Raw genomic sequence first — 23141 nt, forward strand, 5'->3', positions numbered from 1 at the left:
ACCTGAAGGAGAAGCACAGTTTCATCACATTTGATTCATAATCTGTTTCCTGCATCAGAATAATCGGGAACATTGTCATTAAATATCGACATCCATCTCAGAGGCCTCTGGCTGCCCACCGCTGTTCAGGAACAACAGGAAAACATCTCTGATCAAAATGTAGGGTTCGTTTATCAAAAATGAGCAGTAATGTGACCGTTAGTGCCCCCTGCTGGCAGAAAACCTTCTAAATTCTGTTTATCAGTGAAAGCTAAAACAAATTGAGGCTCAAGTCCAGATTCTGCTTCATCCAGTGTTTCTAAACATCTCCACTTTCTGAGGTCTGGGTTCCCACAGCAGGGATTATTTTTACACCAGCGTTTGCCTGCAGGGGGCGCTGTCTGCTCCCATACTCAGATTACTGCTGTCAGCATCAGCTTGACGTCAAATGTTCTTGAGGAGTGAACATGGAGAGCAATGCAACCAAATCTTCTGAACTGTCTGTTTTCAATAAACCTTGAAACCATGAAGAGCAGCCGAGGCTTATGGGAAATGTAGTATTTAGTAACATCTCTTCCTGTTTACTGTTCCAGCTGCTGGCTCCAGCCGTAGACTGGCTGGACTTCCTGACGTTCTCCCTGGCTCCTCTTTACCTGAATGACACAGAACCCGTGGTTGTGTACGCCAGAGACTACCTGCAGCAGGTCTCCGAGCTCATCAACAAGACAGACCGCAGGTAACCTCAGTGTGGAGTACCTCACCGCTTCTGATGGACCACATTATCAGGACATTCAGTCCCTCCACCATGTTTGGGACAAAGAACCACAAAGACGAAGGACAACAATAAAAATCTTTAATATGGAGATCTAGAGAAGCTAGCTGTCTAATCTGTCTGCTTTAGTTGGTCTTCAGGTGATGAGATGATAGCAAATCTTCACAGATGTTCCTGCTGTTGTTTCTGCCTCCAGTCTGCTGAACAACTACATGATGTGGACGTTGGTTCAGAAAGGCGTCGCCACACTGGATCAGCGCTTCGAGAACGCTCAGGACAAACTGCTGGAGAGTCTCTATGGCACCAAGAAGGTACGTCTGCTACTGCTAACACTTCCAGCACCCTTACCTGAGCTCAGTTTACCTGCTGATGATCATGTTTCTTCTAGATGGAGGTAGGAATTCACCCACGGTTGGTAATCCTTATCCCTGGGCTTTGAACTAGTGTAACAGAACTGGTCTGAAGGGGTTTCACTGGGCTGTAATGGTTTCTTGTGTGTGTGTTGATGGTTCCAACTGGTCCAGTTCTTCTATCTTTCTACTAACATTACTGGGGACACTTGCTTCTCGGCTGTTGAAGTGGTTCTCACTGATTCAGGTTGGTGCTTTTCCACTCAGCGGTTCTGGTGACGGTGCATATTCCTCCTCAGCTGATCTGTGATTCACATCAGCAGCTGGAAAACAGGAGTTAAACACAGCTTTCAGAGCAGGATTTAGACCCCACCTGCTGAAGGTTAAAGGTTATAGTTGGGAATGATGGTGTTTATGGATTCTATGGAAAATGATCAGCTCTAGCGGCGCATTGACCTACTTAAACTCTGTGATGGGTGATATGAAAATAAACTGAGTAAAGGTAAAACAGAGCCAGCTTGAGATGCTAATCCATGCTAAATTATTAACCAGTTCAAACTGTTTATGTTTGGTTCTAACTGGTCAGAACAGGTTGGAACCATTTTAAAAATCTACAGACTCTGACTAACCTGAGTTTCAATCTCTAAACAAAGGTGGACATTTCTTCCTTACCTTTTAAATTATTATTGTTTTGCTGAAAAGTATCTACAAATGGTTTTATGCTAAATTACACAGTCATTTTAGCCCATGAACCAGTAAGAACCAGTGAGAACCAGTCCAAACGGCCTCTTCCTCTTTCTTCCTGTCTGCTGCAAATCCTGATTGGTTCTGATGGTCACTTTCACACATTTCTGCTGCAACTGAACTGTTTTTCTTCCTCTGGATGATTGGAAATCACTTAAAGTGCCTGTGACATTAAACTTTCATGATAAATCCAAGTACATTTAAAGTAGGAAAACATTGATAAAATATTTTAAAAAGTAAATTCATTCGACTTAAATGAACAATTGTTTAGATATATGGTCATAAATGAGAAAAAAAAAGCCATTTCCAGACTACTCCTTTGCAATTTTGTTGCACTCGTTTATGACGTCAGAGAGGAACCCCGGCAGGTAAATGGACTGCTGCTGTAATGGCAGCAACACAGACAGCAGCGAAGAATCTGATGTTTTTGTAGATATATTTCAGTCACGATCAGAGGGAGACGCAGCAGAGTCAGGAGAAGAAAGTGACCCTTCATCAGCGCAGACGACCATCTGATTCAACAGAGTCTATTGTTGCCGGATGCCGGAGTCAATATGCATGAATCATCCCGCACCACCAGGAAACAGAACCAGCACTACAGCCGGATTTTCTAAATAATCCCCTAAAGACAGACTTGATCTCGCCATATTCATAAATACACACATATATTTATATATACAGGATGTATATATTAGCAGCTGTTAACATTAGATCAATTAGATCAGTTATTGTGTTAACTAAGGTATTATAAACCAAACAATTAAAGATTAAATGCACCAAATGAAGCAACAAATACTCTGCTCTCAGTGAACTCATCCATTGTAGAAAAAAACACATGAAAATATCTGGATGCATACAACGAAAAATGAAGCAGTTTAACTGGTTTAACCTCCACAGAATGACTTGTTTTAGACTTGCTGCCGCATTTATCACTGGCTTTTATTGAGCGATCTGTGTATGGTTCTTGGAGCTCCTCTGGGCTTCGCAGTGGACCGGACCGAACCAGAGTAGATACAGTGTAATCCAGGGTTACAGTGAATACGGCTCTGAGTGAAACAACCGGAGGCGAAATGAGCGGCATGGAGCAGCAGCGACACAAGGGATGATTCAGTATCTGAAGACACCACCTGGTGTCATTTTTTAACTTTATATTACTTGTGCTTTTGCATCCAGGAAGTGTTCTTACCTGCTGAGCCTTGATCCATTTAGCAACAGCAGCAACAACCTTTTCTTTGGAGATCTTTTCCCATCAGATGTTCTGAACAGCGAGGCTTTAGACTCTGCTTCAACGTCCTCCTTCATCTGCAGATATCTGACCTCTGACATCATTTCTCTGGTGAATTCAAAGGTTTCTTGTTCGAAGCAGTTTGCTGAGAAGTCCTCCAATCACACCTGGCTGTGCTTGGTGGGACCAGCCCATCTGTCCCTCCTCAGTTTTCCAGCTCTGATCCAGGCAGCTCTGATACTCTTCGCTTCAGGAAAGTAGTGCAGACTAACGGCTGCTGTCGTAGTGTTGCTGCCACCACCAGCAATACACCGTTTTACCATATTAACGTTGTTTTTAACCCAACCTGGCTTCTACCTGAACCGTTTATCTCTGACGCTCACGCAATCAATGATCCGAGACTTCCCCTTAGACGTCATCATGGGGCGACTTTGGACTTGCAAAATTTAACATCTAAATATGCTTATTTTGTGTCACAATTGTCTTTTATCAAATTTTAATCCTAGTATCATCTCAATCACTGCCCAATTACTTCAATATTAAGATGTTTTCTTTCAGTTTCAGCATTTTTGGGAAAAGCGTGTGACAGCTCCAGCTGTCTATAGCAGGATCCAGCTAGCTATAGCAGGATTGTATCAGGTTCCAGCTGGCTATAGCAAGCTCCAGCTGGTTGTAGCAGGTTCCAGCTGGTTGTAGCAGGTTCCAGCTGGTCGTAGCATGTTCCAGCTGTCTATAGCAGGATCCAGCTGTCTATAGCAGGATCCAGCTGGCTGTAGCAGGATCCAGCTGGCTGTAGCAGGATCCAGCTGGCTATAGCAGGTTCCAGCTGGTTGTAGCAGGTTCCAGCTGGCTGTAGCAGGATCCAGCTGTCTATAGCAGGATCCAGCTGTCTATAGTAGGATCCAGCTGGCTATAGCAGGATCCAGCTAGCTATAGCAGGATTGTATCAGGTTCCAGCTGGCTATAGCAAGCTCCAGCTGGTTGTAGCAGGTTCCAGCTGGTTGTAGCAGGTTCCAGCTGGTCGTAGCATGTTCCAGCTGTCTATAGCAGGATCCAGCTGTCTATAGCAGGATCCAGCTGGCTGTAGCAGGATCCAGCTGGCTGTAGCAGGATCCAGCTGGCTATAGCAGGTTCCAGCTGGTTGTAGCAGGTTCCAGCTGGCTGTAGCAGGATCCAGCTGGCTATAGCAGGTTCCAGCTGGTTGTAGCAGGTTCCAGCTGGTCGTAGCATGTTCCAGCTGTCTATAGCAGGATCCAGCTGTCTATAGCAGGATCCAGCTGGCTATAGCAGGATTGTAGCAGGTTCCAGCTGGTCGTAGCAGGATCCAGCTGACTATAGCAGGTTCCAGCTGGTTGTAGCAGGTTCCAGTTGGTCGTAGCAGGATCCAGCTGACTATAGCAGGATCCAGCTGGATATAGCAGGCTCCAGCTGGTCGTAGCAGGATCCAGCTGACTATAGCAGGATCCAGCTGGCTATAGCAGGATCCAGCTGGCTGTAGCAGGATCCAGCTGGTTATAGCAGGATTGTAGCAGGCTCCAGCTGGTTGTAGCAGGATCCAGCTGACTATAGCAGGATCCAGCTGGCTATAGCAGGATCCAGCTGGCTGTAGCAGGATCCAGCTGGCTGTAGCAGGATCCAGCTGGCTATAGCAGGTTCCAGCTGGTTATAGCAGGATTGTAGCAGGCTCCAGCTGGCTGTAGCAGGATCCAGCTGGCTGTAGCAGGATCCAGCTGGCTATAGCAGGTTCCAGCTGGTTGTAGCAGGTTCCAGCTGGTCGTAGCATGTTCCAGCTGTCTATAGCAGGATCCAGCTGTCTATAGCAGGATCCAGCTGGCTGTAGCAGGATCCAGCTGGCTGTAGCAGGATCCAGCTGGCTATAGCAGGTTCCAGCTGGCTGTAGCAGGATCCAGCTGGCTGTAGCAGGATCCAGCTGGCTATAGCAGGATCCAGCTGGCTATAGCAGGATCCAGCTAGCTATAGCAGGATTGTATCAGGTTCCAGCTGGCTATAGCAAGCTCCAGCTGGTTGTAGCAGGTTCCAGCTGGTTGTAGCAGGTTCCAGCTGGTCGTAGCATGTTCCAGCTGTCTATAGCAGGATCCAGCTGTCTATAGCAGGATCCAGCTGGCTGTAGCAGGATCCAGCTGGCTGTAGCAGGTCCCAGCTGTCTATAGCAGGATCCAGCTGTCTATAGCAGGATCCAGCTGGCTGTAGCAGGATCCAGCTGGTTGTAGCAGGTCCCAGCTGTCTATAGCAGGATCCAGCTGTCTATAGCAGGTTCCAGCTGGTTGTAGCATGTTCCAGCTGTCTATAGCAGGATCCAGCTGTCTATAGCAGGATCCAGCTGGTTGTAGCAGGTTCCAGCTGGTTGTAGCAGGTTCCAGCTGGTTGTAGCATGTTCCAGCTGTCTATAGCAGGATCCAGCTGGCTATAGCAGGATCCAGCTGGCTGTAGCAGGATCCAACTGGCTGTAGCAGGTCCCAGCTGTCTATAGCAGGATCCAGCTGTCTATAGCAGGATCCAGCTGGCTGTAGCAGGATCCAGCTGGCTGTAGCAGGTCCCAGCTGTCTATAGCAGGATCCAGCTGGCTATAGCAGGATTGTAGCAGGTTCCAGTTGGTCGTAGCAGGATCCAGCTGACTATAGCAGGATCCAGCTGGCTATAGCAGGATTGTAGCAGGCTCCAGCTGGTCGTAGCAGGATCCAGCTGTCTATAGCAGGATCCAGCTGGCTATAGCAGGATCCAGCTGGCTGTAGCAGGATCCAACTGGCTGTAGCAGGTCCCAGCTGTCTATAGCAGGATCCAGCTGTCTATAGCAGGATCCAGCTGGTTGTAGCAGGATCCAGCTGGCTGTAGCAGGATCCAGCTGTCTATAGCAGGATCCAGCTGGCTGTAGCAGGATCCAGCTGGCTGTAGCAGGATCCAGCTGGCTGTAGCAGGTTCCAGCTGGTCGTAGCAGGATCCAGCTGACTGTAGCAGGATCCAGCTGGCTGTAGCAGGATCCAGCTGGCTGTAGCAGGTCCCAGCTGTCTATAGCAGGATCCAGCTGGCTGTAGCAGGATCCAGGTGGTTATAGCAGGCTCCAGCTGGTTGTAGCAGGCTCCAGCTGACTATAGCAGGATCCAGCTGGCTATAGCAGGCTCCAGCTGGTTGTAGCAGGATCCAGCTGTCTATAGCAGGATCCAGCTGGTTGTAGCAGGTTCCAGCTGGTTGTAGCAGGATCCAGCTGGCTGTAGCAGGATCCAACTGGCTGTAGCAGGTCCCAGCTGTCTATAGCAGGATCCAGCTGGCTATAGCAGTATCCAGCTGGCTGTAGCAGGATCCAGCTGGCTATAGCAGGTCCCAGCTGGTTGTAGCAGGATCCAGCTGGCTGTAGCAGGATCTAGCTGGTTGTAGCAGGATCCAGCTGACTATAGCAGGATCCAGGTGGTTGTAGCAGGATCCAGCTGACTATAGCAGGATCCAGCTGGTTGTAGCAGGATCCAGCTGGCTATAGCAGGATCCAGGTGGTTGTAGCAGGATCCAGCTGGCTATAGCAGGATCCAGGTGGTTGTAGCAGGATCCAGCTGACTATAGCAGGATCCAGCTGACTATAGCAGGATCCAGCTGGTTGTAGCAGGATCCAGCTGACTATAGCAGGATCCAGCTGGCTATAGCAGGATTGTAGCAGGCTCCAGCTGGTCGTAGCAGGATCCAGCTGACTATAGCAGGATCCAGCTGGCTGTAGCAGAATCCAGCTGACTATAGCAGGATCCAGCTGGATATAGCAGGCTCCAGCTGGTCGTAGCAGGATCCAGCTGTCTATAGCAGGATCCAGCTGACTATAGCAGGATCCAGCTGGCTATAGCAGGCTCCAGCTGGTTGTAGCAGGATCCAGCTGTCTATAGCAGGATCCAGGTGGTTGTAGCAGGATCCAGCTGACTATAGCAGGATCCAGCTGGTTGTAGCAGGATCCAGCTGGCTATAGCAGGATCCAGGTGGTTGTAGCGGGATCCAGCTGGCTATAGCAGGATCCAGGTGGTTGTAGCAGGATCCAGCTGGCTATAGCAGGATCCAGGTGGTTGTAGCAGGATCCAGCTGACTATAGCAGGATCCAGCTGACTATAGCAGGATCCATCTGACTATAGCAGGTTCCAGCTGGCTATAGCAGGTTGTAACTGGTTATTGTTTTGCAGTCTTGCACCCCACGCTGGCAGACCTGTATCGGGAACACCGACGACACTCTGGGTTTCGCTCTTGGAGCTCTCTTTGTCAAGGCAACGTTCGACAAACACAGCAAAGAGATTGTAAGTCCCTGCTTTTATCTGTAACCCTGGTCTCAGTTGGTCCAGGAGGACTGATGGAGGTCCAGCCCGGGTAACTTCAGCTTACCCGTCTCTCCCCATCAGGCAGAGGAAATGATTGATGAGATCCGCTCTGCATTTAAACACTCTCTGGACCGACTCAGTTGGATGGACGATGAGACGAGACAGGCTGCTAAGGACAAGGTACCTGAACTGAGTCTTATGGTTGCCACAAACATTCAAAGATATCATTGAGAACACCAGCCCGACGTGGTGTCATTATGGAGATGTCCTGAAGGTATTGTTAGAGTGTTTGTGTCTCCTCACAGGCAGATGCTATCTACGACATGATCGGTTTCCCAGAATTCATCCTGGAACCCAAAGAGTTGGACGATGTTTACGATGGGGTGAGTGACAGCTGTCAGATTAGAAGATGATTCAACGACGTTCTGCTCGATCCATGTTCCCCCGCTGTTGGAACAGTGTCCATACATCTTCTTTGTTCTGTTTCAGTACGAGGTGTCAGATGACAGCTTCTTCCAGAACATGTTGAACTTCTACAACTTCTCAGCCCGGGTGATGGCCGACCAGCTGAGGAAGACTCCCAACAAAGACCAGTAACTCAGAAACACACATCACAGAAACTTCCAGCTCTTATTTTCACCCAGTTTGTTAAAAATATGCATATTCATTAACAAAAACATCATGAAGCAACCTGATCAAACGGTATGACCCACTCAGTGTAGGCTGTATTTTATGATTTCACCCACACATGAAAAGGTTCAGAAAGTTTCTGACTAAAATCCTGAAGCTGAAACCTTCCTGATGTTTTCACAGCAAGCTCATTTACATGAACTCATCCCTGCAGACATATTCATTCTGTATAGTTGTTGTCTTCCAGAGTCGGCTAGCTTGGAATACTGCTGATTATTTGAGTGACTCAGACGGAAACTGGTTCCATCAAACATTTAACTTGTTATTTTGAGATTGAGTGAAATCCAGCAGTAAAGTGAGAAGCCCTTTTATACAAAACCTGCAGCTACCAACAGGTTTCAGTTTCGTGCATCTGTAATCTGTAACCTGGAGACAACAGTTTACTGATTTGGTTAAAATCTTGAATAAAAGCCCAACCAGCCCAGCCAGATGTGGAAGGTGAAACTGGAGAAAAACACACAAGATATGCTGAGTCATGGTTTTATTTCATCTCATTGGTCACCATAATCCCACCGTTGGACTTTTAGGTCTGTTTTAGACGAACAAAGCATTGTGCTGATGTGGAGCCAGTCTTCGTGCACAGAACTGTACCTTGGTTCTGCTATTATATCAGAGTCTGACTGTAGCTGAGCCAAGAAAATCTAAAAGACATTATTTTCTTGTAGAATATCTGTAGAAACAATGTTTTCAGCTGGAAGGGTTTCAGATCTGCAAAGCAGTAAAATATGTTAGAAAATCTCCTCCTGTTTACGCCAGGAACTGGACTTAAACACAGCAACACACTGTTGCTTCTGGAGACACGAGAAGAGTTTGGTTGCCCTGACAATTAGATATGTGGATGCAAACCTGAGAGGCTGAAACTCTGTAGAGACATGATAATAACTCCTGTCCGCCCTCCTTCTCTGCTCCTCTCCCCCCCTCTCCTCCTGCAGATGGAGCATGACTCCTCCTACAGTTAATGCCTACTACATGCCTACTAAGAATGGCATCGTCTTCCCCGCTGGGATCCTACAAGCTCCTTTCTACGCCCACGACCACCCCAAGTCTGTTTACCTCCCTATCTACCTGCTTTTGTGTCTATCTGTCCACTTGTGTCCAATGTTTAGCTCCTCTAGGAACAATGACCTCAGACTAGATCAGGATTTTGTACCAAGATCTGCTCAGCTTGTTATAGAAATATTTTAAACTGAAACATCTTTTTCAGAGCATTGAACTTTGGTGGCATTGGGGTGGTGATGGGTCACGAGCTTACGCACGCCTTTGATGATCAAGGTAAGGACACCTACCCGTTCTGAATCTTCATACAGAAGGAAAGCTTTTCCAAAGCCCTGCTTGTTTTAGAAATATTCTTCATACAGCTTTCTTTTAACCTTTTAGCTCTAAAATTAATCAATAAACTGGATAAAAATGGCATCCATGGTAGGGTTCTAAGGTCAAAACCACTGCTGACCCAAGAAGAACTCAAAGGCCTGTCTCACATTTACCTAAAACACACCTTGATGATCGTAAAGACTTGTGGGAAAATATTCTGTGGACTGATGAAACAGGGTAAGGTTTCTGAGTGGCCTAGTCAAAATCCAGCCTTGCCTCCTGGCATGGCCCTAAACAGTTTGTTCAAGCGTTTCTGTATAGAAGACAGGGCCCAAAATTCCTCCACAATGGTGCAAATGACACATTATCAGTTATTGCAAATGGTTGTAGGCAGCTGTTGCTGCCCGAGGTTCAACATGAATAGATTTGTTTTAAATGATACATGAAACATGTTAAAGTACCGGCTCCTTTTAGTCTTTGCAGGGCGTACCAGTTGAATCAAGATATACCACAATAAAGCCAATTCTTACACAATAAGCTCAGATTTCTGACTAAAACTGATGCATCTTTATAGCCCATCAGCATTAATAAGTCTACCTGAGGCTGTACTGATTGGACGCTTTCATTTAATTAAATGCAATGTTATTCTTAATGTTCTAATAAGCTTCTTAGTGCCCATGTTTGTGATGAATTTAATTAAAAGGAGTTCCAGTAAAAACATTTAAGAAAATAAATCGTATAACTCCACCTGGTGGCCGAAGTGAAGCAGCAGGCATGAAGACAAATCTTTAAAACTTTTAGGAAAAATTTAAAGCCACAGATAAAGGAGTTTATTACTGTATGTTCAAAGTCTTGTGTAAGATCAGTCTATTTGACTTGTCCGTTAGGTCGTGAGTATGATAAAGAGGGGAACCTGAGGCCGTGGTGGCAGAACTCCTCAGTGGAGGCCTTCCGTCAGAGAACCGAGTGCATGGTGGACCAGTACAACCACTACACCGTAAACGGAGAACCAATCAACGGAAAACAGACGCTTGGAGAAAACATTGCTGACAACGGAGGCCTGAAAGCAGCTTACCATGTTAGTATGCACACAAGCTGTACTGTTCTGTACTGCCACTAGCACCACTGCTGAGCCTCTTGTTGAAAGGCATGATTTTTTACATCGTCTCTATGCTGGTGTTTGCTTCTTAAGGCATACCGATCGTGGATCCAGAAACATGGAGAAGGAAAGAGCCTCCCTGCAGTTAACCTGACAAACGATCAGATATTCTTTCTAGGATTTGCTCAGGTGAGTTTCTACCAAAAACCAATAACAGCTTACTTTCTTTCCAGTAAAATAGAGATCCACAGGATTCAATACACAGCAACAAATCTACAACAGAATGGCTAAAAAAGAAGGGAATTAGGGTGTTGCAGTTGTCCAGTCAAGTCCAGTCCTCACTTTGATTAAAGTTGTGTGGTGGGAGATCCAGAGAAATGTGCCGGAGCCAATTTCTGCATTCTCAATGAAACCAGAACCAGCTTTATTCACCAAGTTTGTGACCCAACCCACTTTGATTCCATTTTGCTCTTAATGAGGACATTTGAAATATAATATTAATAATAATAATCATAGATTTTATTTGTAATGCACTTTGCATTTCCAACAAAATCTCAGAATGCTTCGATCGATAGAAAGAGAAAAACAACTAATAAAAACAGGGACATTAAAATGCAGATAAAATACACAAGTAGAAGTCTTGAGGCCATTAAATGCAAAAGAAAAAGAAAAACAACACAGATTTAAAGGAGGCCATTTAAAACATTGGGTAGAAAGGACGGTTTTGAGGCCTGTTTTAAAATGTGTCTGGGTCTGTGGAGCCCTCAGATGTGGAGGCAAATTGTTCCACAACCGAGGGCCGGCGCAGGAAAAGACCCAACCTCCCATAGTGGTGGATCGAGTCCTGGCAATATGCAGAAGGTCAGTGTTGAAGGTGAGAAGGTCTTTTAAATAACGTGGTGCATTACCACGCAGGCACTGGAAGGCAAGCAGAGAGATTCTGTAGATGATCCGGGCAGAGATGAGAAGCCATTGAAGAAAACGGAGAACGGGTGTGATATGTTCATGTTTTCGCACTCTCATCAGGATCCTGGCAGCACAGTTCTGAACCTACTATCTGAATCTGATGAGAAGTACCAATTTGTATCACTTCAGTTTCTGAACTGTTAAGATGGAGACATTGTTGCTGCACCCATGCCTTTACCTCCTCCAGACAGGCTGTATGTGTAGAAAGAGAGGAGAACTGGCAAGGTGAACAGGGTGACAATGATGAAGATGGAATGGGTGGGGTCTCAGAGACATTGCTACCAAGCTTAAGGTACAGTTGGGTATCATCAGCATAGCAATGAAATGAGACGGCTTAGCTGCTGATAATGCACCCAAGTGCTACCATGTACACATAGAAAAGAAAAGGTCTGAGAATTGATCCTTGAGACACACTGCAAGAGACAGAATGACAAATTCAGATCTGTTCGTCATGTATGATCGAAACCACTCCGGGGCAGTGCCAGTGAATCCTACAAGGTGCGGTAGGCGGTAGAGAAGGACACGGCGGTTAACAGTGTGAAAAGCTGCTGACAAATCCAGAAAAATATGCAGTGAAGAAGAAGAGCCACGATCAGAAGTCATCAACTGATCATTTGTGACCCAGGCTATTGCTGTTTCAGTACTATGGTAAGCACGGAAACCAGATTAAAATTTTTCCAGAATTCTCTTGTCATGTAGGTGCTCTTGAATGTAAATAGACACTAATTTCTCCAGAACTTTGGCAAGAAAGGGGAATGTTGGATCCATATGGATAACTTTGTGATTAGATTCCCAGATGTTGTACGGTTAAAGAGTTTGTGATGACTAAATCCAGAGTGTGTCCGCTAGTGTGTGTTGGCAGGAATTCAGCTGCTTGATCATTGGTGGGTGCAACAGCGTGGATGTTCAGATCCCCAAGTATGTTGGAGTTTGTGGAACAGAACATTGACAGAGTCTCAAACATCTCAGAGAAAAGGGAGGAATGAGGTTTGGGCCTGTAGATGAGGAGCACTGTCATGGAATAAGGTGGTTTGGAGCAGAAAGCCAAGCACTCAAAGAAGTGCCTGGCTCAGGTAGAGTCTCGGGAGAAAAGTCCAAATGATCTTTAAAAAAGACAGTTAAGCCACCACCACGACCCAAACGCCATGCTTTTTGCAGATATTTATATCTATCTGGTCAGGCCTCATTGAGAGTAAAAAAGCTGTTTGGCTGATGCCAGGTCTCTGTAAGGCACCTAATATCCAGATCCTTATCCTGGATGTCCTCTTGGATGAGGCAGATCGTGCACCGTACCCTAAAAAACAGTAAAACGATTTCATTTAGGCGGAGAAGCAGCGAACACATCATGCCAGCGTCCTCTCATTCTGTTTTAATAAAAGGGACATTTTTTTAAGTATGCATATGTATGTGTATATATAAGAGGAAGACAAGGTTGAAATAGTGCAAATATGCCTGGTATCAATCTGGGTCCTCTGACTGTCAAGAGTTCATCCGAGAAACAGCCTGGAGGAAGAAACTGTCTCTGTGGTGGCTGGGTTTAGCAGACAGCACTCTGTAGCGCCACCTGATGGTAAAAGCCTAAACAGTTTGTGTGCAGGGTGTGTGGGGTCTGCAGAGATGTTAGCTGCCGTTTTCCTGACCCTTGACCTGTATAAGTCCTGGATGGAGAGAAGATCAGCCCTGATGATTATCTCTGCAGACCTGATAGTTGCAGTCTGGACCGGTCCTGTTTGGTGGATGATCCAAACCACACTGAGATGGATGAAGATATGACAGACTGAATGATGGCAGCGGAGAAGATGACCAGCAGCTCCTGGGGAAGGTTGGACCTCTTGAGTTAAAGCAGGGAGTACAGTTCCTGGTGGACTGACTGCACCAGTGGACCAGCCGATCCAGCTTCTGTTTAAATGCAGACATGTCATTCATAGGCGGGTCCGCTGAGGTCATTTGTGTAAAGGTAGAAGAACCCACCCTTGGAAACGCTGGTGCTGATGGTTCTTATGCAGGAAAAGATGCTCCTCAGCCAAACCTGGTGGTGCTGGTCAGTCAGGAAGCTGGTGATCCACTGACAGGTGGAGACCGGCGCTGTGAGCTGGATGAGCTTCTGTTGGATGATGTCTGAGTTGATGGTGTTGAAGGCCATGCTGAACAGGATCCTGGAGTACATCCCAGGGTGGTTGAGGTGGTAGGTGTAGTCCTAAGTTCCCTGCATCATCTGCTGACCTTTTTGCCTAGTAAGCAAACATGAAGCAACAATAGAAACGTTGGGCCAAAATGTCTAGAAAAGAAATTCTTCATGCTATGCTGATTATCTGAGGCTACTACTACTACTACTTTATTTATAAAGCACTTTAAAACAACAGTAGCTGTGACAAAGTACTGTACAGACGAAAATCAAATGAAACATGCAAAATATGAAAAAGACAACAAAAACAGTAAAACACCATAGCAGAAGTAAGAGCAAAAGTCTCAACACGTGTTAAAAGCCAAAAAATAAAAGTGAGTCTTAAGATGAGTTTTAAAAGTAGACAATAAACGGGCACTTCTAATATGTAATGGCAAAACGTTCCATAATTTGGGAGCGGCAACACTAAAAGATCTGTCTCCTCTAAGCTTTAGTTTAGACCTCGGTACCTCCAGGAGCAGCTGATCAGCTGACCTGAGGCAACGAGCGGGAGAATATGGGTGAAGCAGCTCAGAGAGGTAAGATGAGGCAAGACCATGACAACTTTTAAAAACAAATAAAAGAATCTTAAATGAACCCTGAAATGCACAAGCAGCCAGTGGAGAGAAGCCAGGATAGGGCCGATGCTAACTCCAAAGGAAAGAGCGTTACAGTAATCGAGCCGAGCTGTAATGAAGGCATGAATTACTGTTTCAAAATCTTGTCTTAAAATAATTTGCTTGATCTTTGTCACCTGCCTAAGATGATAGAAACAGGACTTGACCACTGCTCCAACATGGCGATCTAACTTAAGATCACTCTCTATTATAAAACCCAAACTGGAAATTGTGTGCTTCAAATAAGACGTCAAGGGGCCCAGATCAATAAGGGATGTTTCACAGGGGCTGCTGGGACAAAACACCATCACTTCTGTTTTCTTGTCATTAAAGTTTAGGAAATTTAAAGCCATCCAGGCTTTAATGTCTTCAAGACATAGAAGTAGGGGCTTGATCGACAAGGTTATTTTTTTTAATGGCAGGTATATTTGACTGTCGTCAGCATAACAATGAAAGGAGATCCCACGCTTTCTGAATATTAAACCCAAAGGAAGCAAATAAAGAGAAAAAAGCAGGGGACCGAGGATTGAGCCCTGTGGAACCACATAACGTTGAGGAGCAGTGAAAGATTCAGAACCAGCTAAATTTACAGACATGGTTCTGTCTGACAAATAAGATCTAAATCATTTAATGCGGTACCACTAAAACCAAGTTGGGTCTGTAAACGAGATGGTCAAATATCGTGGTCCACTGTATCAAAAGCAGCGGTTAGGTCAAGCAGAACAAGAACAACATATTCACTAGAGTAATCTGGCCTGAATATGTCATTAAAAACTCTCACCGAAGCAGACTCTGTGCTATGCTGAGTTTTAAAGCCGGACTGAAAAAACCTCCATAATATTGTGTTCATCTAAAAAGGGCGTGACCTGAGAAAGAACAATTTTCTCTAAAACTTTCGAGATAAAAGGCAACTTAGAGATAGGCCTAAAATTAGCTAAAAGAGTTTGATCAAGGCCAGGCTTCCTAATTAGAGGCTGTACCACAGCATGCTTAAAACGTACAGGGACAACACCTGACATCAAGCTGCTGTTAACAATAGCAAGAATGACCAGTCCTATGCTGGGAAAAACCTCCTTAAAGAACTGGGGGGAAGCAGGATCACAAGGAGAACCTGATGGTTTTATATGTTCAACAATATCCATTAAAAAGGTCAGATTCACTGGTTCAAATTGATCAGACACACCTGGACAGGGGATCAAACAGGTGGAGAAATCAGGGCTCCTGCCGCAACAACCTTATCCATGAAAAACTACATAAAATCATTACATGTTTCAGAAGATGCTTCCAGGCAGACAGGTTATTAAGAACAGAGTCAATCAATTTAAACAACACACAAAAGTTATTTTGATGGGACACAATAGGCTGGATTCTCTGCTTTTTAAACGTAAGTGAGGACCACATGTTCTCATACATTAACCATCTCTGATGGTCCTTTGTGTCTCTTTCAGGTGTGGTGCTCGGTTCGAACACCAGAGAGTGCTCACGAGGGCCTGGTGACCGACCCCCACAGCCCCCCCAAATACAGAGTCATCGGCACTCTGGCGAACTCTCCGGACTTCAGCTACCATTTTAACTGTCCGGAGGGGACGCCCATGAACACTGGGAGGCGGTGTGAGGTCTGGTAGAGGACTGGAGTGAAGAGGACCGGTGGTGGTCATGGGGAGGTTAATCAGGTCAATATGCAGGTTGGCTGTTGTTTTAGTGTCTTGATTCTGCACGACCCGTGTTGCGTTCATGGCCCATGTGTAATCTTTAGTTCATCAGTTATTGGGCGACGATCAGACGAACTTCCTGTCTGGAAACTGAACGGCATCAGTGGACCTCAGAGATGTGACGGACCGATGATGATGGTGGTGGTGGTGAAGCCATGTGGGACAGTTTTGCTGATGTTCGCTTTATCACGGTTAATATTAATGGGCTTTTATGTGTGTGTGTGTTGTATGAGAGATCTCTGTATCTTTGTCTATGACATCACTGTGATGACCTCATACCAGACTGACCCATCACTTCACCCTGTGTGAGGAAGCTGTCGTTTGATTGGCTGGATGTCGGAAGAAAAATGAATAAATTTGTGAGAAATCGGAGGATTTCTTCTAAGAAATGATCTATCTGTGCAGTCTGAGGTTATATTATCCATCAGACTGCTTTAATGTTTAAAGATCTATGTAATGTTTCCATTAATCCCACTGATGGCCAATTAAATGGACAGTTATTGGCATTAGTCTTCTGGCTTGAATCATAAATGTATGTGAGTTTTGTCTGTTTTTCCTGAAAAAGTCATTTTATTATCTTTGATCCCAATTTTGAAATATTTCATCTCTGTGGTTCATCTGTTGCCTTGAATTCAAGTGGAATTAATCTCCATTTCATTTGTTAAGGTAAAACCATTTTTCCTTCCCAGTTATCTACAATCATTTGCTGCCATGTTAGTGTTTCATTGCTGTGGAAGCGAAGCCTAGAATCCCTGTGAAACCCAAAGGTTACAGACTTTTATTTCATCAGCTGTGAGGAAGCAATGTGCCATGATCCAGAATGTTGCCTTCAAAGTCCAAAATAAAGTGTGTTTAAAGATGAAACCCAGAGAGTGTGCCTCAGACAAAAACAGCTGCAGGTATGGAGCGTTGGGGACCTTCAGTACAGATGGGGAACAGATGTGAGGAAAGTCTCTGAAGGAAGTGACTCTGGCAGGATTTAAGTCGTTACTGGGGCCACTGAGCAGCTTCAAACCAACTTCAGACTAAATAAAAACACAGATAGACTCTCCATGGCCTATTAGAACATGGCTGGAATGCAGCTCATTTGGAAAACCTTCTTGTTAAGGCACTCAAGATGGTGCTATGCCCAGTGCTCAACAAGATGTTCTCCTGCCCCTGTCTCATGGTCTAAAGGGGAGCAGCAAGTTCTACACCATCAGTTCTAGCCTAGTCATAGAGGACATTTTCATACATATTAGGTGTTCGGATCTGAAGATTGGATGAAGAATGGTACAGAGTTGTACCGAATTTATTTCAACATGGAGAATGGACCCATCATTACAGCCACTGATGAGTCAATGTTATGGATCTAAAGGTGTGGGTGTGATACGAGTTCTCACCCTTGTGTGAAGTCAGTAGGTCTCGTCCGGCTTCATGGATGAGCTGCTCAGTACGTTGATAAAAACCACCAGAACCTTGCTACAGAAATGTGTGTACATACTCAGAACTCTCCACGGCATCGGTCAGGTTTAATCTGGATCCACAAATGCTCCTGAACCCCCCAGGTTCTGGCTGAACACGGTCTTCATCCAGTAAGAAATGAATGTTTCACCTCATGATTCGAGACATTTGGGAAGTAAAACAGAAGGAAATAAATTATTGTCTAAATTTTTCTAAATAAGAAGCATTAAATGTAAGATTAATGTACCGACTTCTCACCACGGTGGGGCGTTTAGTGAGCATGGGAACAGCTGTGAGGCTTTTAGGTACTGAAATCAGCGTGGGACCTTTATAAAATATATAAGGGACCACAAGCATTTAAGAAGTGACTGCGGAGCATTCAGGGACTTTGGCTTTGAAAATATAACCACAAGATTGAGTGGATATTATGACATCATTCCATCATGTCAGCATGGTCACGTTGTGTTACTGTGCAGCTCCTTGTTTGTTTAAGGAAGCTGCTTCCTGCCAAAGATGTTTCTGTGTGTGTGTGTTTATTCATCCTTGTGAGGACCTGTGTTTGTTGTCCAGTGTGTGAGGACGCCTTGGTCCAGTCGGATCATCTAAGGGCTTTCAGAACCAGGTTCAGTTTCAAGGGGCTGGTGTTGTGCCAGATTTAAAAGGGTCTCCAAAAACAACAAAAGCAGAATGTATATGTGTGTGTTCCTGAATTTCTCTTTTTGTGAGGACCTAGTTGTGTTTTAAACCTCTTCTTCACCCACTTAGTGGATTTATATTTAGGTTTATTGTTAGAGTCTATGATGGTCCTCAGAGGCACGGACAGAGACGTGTATAAATGATCTGTGAATAGGGAAGAAAAACTGGGCTTGTTGTCCGTCCTGAAGGGGGCAGCAGAGGTTTTTCTCTCAAATACAATAAACCACTTTTCCATCTATAAACACACAGAGACCCTCCAACATCAATAAAGTGAAGTAAAATGGTTCATTTCAGTGTCCGTTTAATAAAACCACCTTGTTTTAAGACTATTTTATGAATGTGTTAAATATTAATTTAATTATCTGTTTAACACCATAGCTTCATCGTTTGCTGGTGTTTGTCGGTTTAATCCAAGCAAACTTCTGATTTTACATGAAAATATAAAACTTTGAGGCCTTTTTATGAATTACAACAGCCAGCCATGATGTTAGTTTCTCAGCCTCCAAAGAAACCAGAAACCTTAGATAAGAAACTGTGGAAGAGGTGAAGCCTTTAGATTGAAACGTTTTTCTAATTCTTTATTGAATCTGGGAAACAAGAGAAACGAAGCTTCAGATCTTAAAGGGATCGATCTGCAGGGTATCCTGCATCTATTCTGAAAATTAGTCATTACATGAAGTCTTGCTCACTGCTGATTACTGCTGCTTTTTACGTAGAGTCGAGGCCAAAGGTTTTACTTGTTCCATCGATTTTAAAGGCGTCTGTTAAGAAATCCATCCAATTACTGAGTAAAGTCAGTATTTCCAGTTTTTTGCTGTAAAATCCCCAGATTGTTCTTCTAGTTATTGCTGGGATGTTGAAGAAATTGCTCCTGGAGGACGTTTTGGTCCCAACCTTAACTTTTGGCAGGTTTTGTCTCTGTTGGTGTTTTTCCACATATCTAGAGCCAGTTTATTGCACAGGAAGTCAGCTCTCCCAGGTTCCCCACAGACTGCATGTAACCTTGGCTTCTCTGTCCATACGCAGCAGATCCATGTTGTGGTGGCTTCCTGTAGCTTTTTCAATTTTCAAGACTCTCCACTAAGGCACAAACTCTGCAGCAAGATCTCATCTTTTTAAACTGGCTTTTAATTCCAGAGCGCAGGACCACCGGGCCAGTCCTTGTTTCCTATATGCCTTTTATTGCTGATTTTATTGCTTTTAATGTCATCCTTGTATTTTATTGCTTATTGTTTTTATTATTTGGTTATTTTATATTTCTTTTTTAATCACCTGTACAGCAGTTTATAAGTAAATAAATGAAATGAAATAAAATTCGCACTTCAACCTTCACTTATGGTCATGAGAAATGCAACATAACTGAAAGAACAAGATCCTGGATCCAAGCAGCTGAAATGAGCTTCCTCTGCAGGGTGGCCACGGTCAACCTTAGACAAGAGGAGAGGAGCACGGAGTAGAACTGCTGCTCTTCTGGAGTCAGCTGAGGTTCTGATCAGGATGCCTTCTTCTATAGGTTCTTCTGGTAGAACCCACTGGCTGGAGACCCTGGGCCAGTCCTGGAACTCCCTGTAAGGACTGTATGTCCCTTTGGCCTTGGAACACCTTGGGATGCTCCGGGAAGAGCCGGAGAGTTGTCACTGAGGAAAGGGATGTCAGGGTTTCCCTCCGGAACCATCTCCAACCCAGTCTCTGATAGGTGGACCAGGAATAGACTCTTTAAAACAAAGAAGTCCATCTTCAGACCTAATCCAAGCTGAATTTCACCTGCTGAGGAGAAGATTGAAGGAAGAAAGACACCAAACTATCAGCCCCTGAACAGACTGCAGTGAAACAAGAAAACTTCTTTAATCAGGTTTCAAATTTGTTGCACTTGGTTACAGTCAATAACTGCCTATAAACAGAAAGTCTTCCCTGTGTTTCTTTATTTAGTCAGTCCTAAACTCTCTCTGAGCTAAGCTGAACGTCCCCCAAAGCTGTCAGACAGACCTGGAAATAAACACCTGGAGGTAAAATATAAAATAATTATAACATTCTTCAACGATTTTCAGTGTTTTCAAAAATATTTCAACTAACTTTATTATTTTTCCTTTTCTAGATAGCACAACTTATTGACTCATTCTTTCTTTTTGATCAGCTTTGAACTGCAGAAATCAGATTTTATTTTAATCTTGAAAATATTCAGCAGCTTTTCTTCTGCTGAACTGCGGTTCTTTTGTGGAACCAACAGGTGGCAGCATGTTGCCATTAGCTTCATGAAGTCACCTCAGTGTTGTGGGACAGGTTTATTTGAAATCTGTTAACAGTAAGAATGTGGGTGGAGCTACTGTGAAGGGGCGGGGCTTCATGGCCTGGGTCAGCAGCTGGTGACCTAGACATCTGCAGACTCTGAGCACAGCTGAAGCTGCAGAGGAGGACGTTTCTGTCTGCAGGTGAGTGGAGCAACATGATGAGACTCTGATATTTCTGTCATTCTTCTCCCCTTCAGATCAGCTGCTGCTGCTTTCTTACTTTCCTTTGATTTCAGTCTTAACTTCAGCTCTCTGAAGCTTTGAGATGTTTCAGTGGAGTTTTCAGACACAATTACAACAGAAAACAAAAACAGGAAAATCTCCGGGGTTTTTTAAGCAAAATCTGAAATTGATCTAAATTTGATTAGCAGATTCTGATAAATGTTTCTCTTGTGGTCAGAATTTAATACATTCTATGCTTTAGATGACTTATTTCAGAAACCTTTTTCTAAGAAGGAATGATTGTAAAATATGATTTAAAACCGAAGAATTTGAACAGAATAAAAATATCATTTATTGTCCCTTAGTGGGGGAAATATCAACAGCAAAGTCACAAAGGAAAATCTGCAGACTTGCAGAAAGATTTAAAAAAATGAACTGAAAACAGATGGAATAAGAGACTGTACAGCAAGGGCAAAATTACAGCAGCATCATGTGCAGTTATTAAAAATAACATACTCAGTAGGATCATTTAAAACATGTACAAGGGTTAGGGTTAATGTGTGTCAGTGTATAAAAAACAACAGAATGTTTTCAAGAAATGAAAGAACTGGTCAAAAATCAGCAGGGACGTGAATACTTACTGAGTTTGTAGGGAGCAGTGATGGTTAAAGTCTAACAGCTGCTGGGAGGAAGGACCTGTGATAACGCTCCTGGGTGCACCTAGGATGCAGCAGTCTGTCACTAAAGGAGCTCTCCAGTTTCATGCATGGGGTGAGAGACGTTGTCCAACTGTGGTGTTATTTTGCTGGTCTTCTGTCTCTAACCTGCAGTAGGTCAGGGGGGCATCTTAGGACGGAGCTGGCCTTGGTGGACAAGTTTAAATTATTTGAATTTTCTTTGATCCACACAGGGTCAAAACTATTTTACATACATTGATTAGTGTTTTCTCAGGAGATTTTCTTGTGTTTTATTAGAAATTGGCTTCCATGCAAAAGTCAATATAAACAGCAGAAGAACATTGACACAGTTATTGAATTTAAAAACAATTTGTCAGATTTCTCTCTGAAACTGAGCAGTTTTGTAAATTTAAACTCAAAACACCTGTTTGGTCCTGCTAATTAGACTGAAACAGCTCAGTCGTATTAAAGGTCACAAAGTCTGACCTTGTTGGAAATTCAGAATGATGCTCATAAACGACATGACTCCAACATTCAGTTGCTCTGAACTTGTTTGGAAACCGGTGCAGGTCTTCATTTAAGCAGGTGAGTCTGACTGATGTGACACGATGTGACCACAGAAACCTGTGTTGATGGAAGGTGTGAGTTCATAGATGTTTATTACGTGTGTTTCTGTGCATGTGGGGTTTTCTACAGAAGGAGGACCGAGGTGGGGGAGGATGAGGAGGAGAGGGGAGCAGAGAGAGGACAGCAGCACTCTCATCGCCATGGAAATAAACCCTGAGAACAACTATGGCAGCATCAACCTGGTATCAGTTTTCCATCCCTAAAAATGAGAAAGTTCAAACAAAACTAAACAACTGGTGGAGTCCGTTAGGGTGTCATCCTCAAGTCACTGTTTTTTTAGACATATGAGCCATCCTGTTTTCTTTTGGCAGCTTAAACAAACCCTAAAGCTGAACCTGAGGAAGTGTTCCTCAGACTAACAGACCAGGGACAGTTTCATATTTGGATTGTGTTGAGCAGTGACTAATTCAGCTAAAACTGAAAACATATTTGTCTCTGTAAAAACCTTGCAGAACATCCTGGTTGCAGGCCTTTGCTTTACTCCTGTGTGGCGTTCAGTGCAAAGTCAATGCTTTCAGAAATGTCTTCCAAGATGTTAAAACTTCAAGGACTTTGTTGGAAGCTAGGTTATGATCTGTTTTTTTCCAAATGCCTTTTTATCTACAGTGATGGGCAATGTGTAGTTTAAGTATCTGAGAAGAAGTAGACCAGTAAATATATTTATGAGGATCAACTGGTCCTACTGGAAATGTGTGAACATGAGGACACAGAAGACGTACAGAGAGGTTCAAACCTCAGGAGCTTCGGGGAAGTTTCCACCATATCTTCATTACCACCCTGTCCCATTTTAATGTTTGGTTAGGAGCCTGTCTGCCTCCAAGGTGGTTCCCCTTCCTGTGCATGCTGGGCTTTTCTCTTAGTATTCCAGTTACCTCTGCAGTCCAAAACCATGCATGTTGGGTCAGAATCAGGAAGCTGTCATTGGCCACGAGCTTCTGCTGGTCACTGACACCACACTTTCTTCTTTTGTGTTACACAACCACGTGCAGGGCCGACATTTAGCATTCTGAGTGTTTTAGATTTGGATGAAGACGGTTCTGGACATAATAACGAATATTTTCAACAACGACAAATACTAAAATTATACCAGAAAGCAAATGTTTGTGTGGACAAGGCCTAAAAAGCTTGATGTTGATGTGTCCCTCTGAGTTTATTGAAATCTACATGTAGAGGACCGGAACAAAGTTGAGGCCTGAAAATCACTCAGAGGTTCAGAGTCTTTCTTCTTCTTCTTACTGACTAAGAGCTTTGATTCAGAGCGGCTGAACCAGGAAACAGGAAGCCCGCTAGAGGAGATGAGATCTTTTATTTCTTC

General features: G+C 44.2%; 2 protein-coding genes across 5 annotated transcripts in view; both read left to right on the forward strand.

Moving 5' to 3' along the window:
• Window positions 1–16797, forward strand: part of ece2b (endothelin converting enzyme 2b) — a 35165-nt gene extending 18368 nt beyond the window's left edge. For 2 of the 3 annotated variants that reach the window (XM_047392633.1, XM_047392631.1), the window contains 12 exons: window positions 573–715; window positions 948–1062; window positions 1140–1145; window positions 7243–7353; window positions 7456–7554; window positions 7680–7757; window positions 7864–7967; window positions 8997–9107; window positions 9269–9336; window positions 10263–10453; window positions 10568–10663; window positions 15670–16797. In XM_047392633.1, coding sequence (XP_047248589.1) covers window positions 573–715; window positions 948–1062; window positions 1140–1145; window positions 7243–7353; window positions 7456–7554; window positions 7680–7757; window positions 7864–7967; window positions 8997–9107; window positions 9269–9336; window positions 10263–10453; window positions 10568–10663; window positions 15670–15846 — 1299 coding nt within the window. In that variant the 3' untranslated portion in view covers window positions 15847–16797. The remainder of the gene's footprint in view (window positions 1–572; window positions 716–947; window positions 1063–1139; window positions 1146–7242; window positions 7354–7455; window positions 7555–7679; window positions 7758–7863; window positions 7968–8996; window positions 9108–9268; window positions 9337–10262; window positions 10454–10567; window positions 10664–15669) is intronic. The other variant, XM_047392632.1, reaches the window with a different exon arrangement.
• Window positions 16798–18494: 1697 nt separating this feature from the next.
• ano7 (anoctamin 7) overlaps window positions 18495–23141 on the forward strand; it is a 28521-nt gene continuing 23874 nt past the window's right edge. Inside the window, exons 1-2 of one of the 2 annotated variants that reach the window (XM_047392630.1) lie at window positions 18495–21784; window positions 21896–22008. In XM_047392630.1, coding sequence (XP_047248586.1) covers window positions 21919–22008 — 90 coding nt within the window. In that variant the 5' untranslated portion in view covers window positions 18495–21784; window positions 21896–21918. Of the gene's footprint in view, window positions 22009–23141 lie in introns of both variants that reach the window. The other variant, XM_047392629.1, reaches the window with a different exon arrangement.

Source organism: Girardinichthys multiradiatus, chromosome 18 (genome assembly GCF_021462225.1).
Source record: "Girardinichthys multiradiatus isolate DD_20200921_A chromosome 18, DD_fGirMul_XY1, whole genome shotgun sequence".
NCBI lineage: Eukaryota > Metazoa > Chordata > Actinopteri > Cyprinodontiformes > Goodeidae > Girardinichthys > Girardinichthys multiradiatus.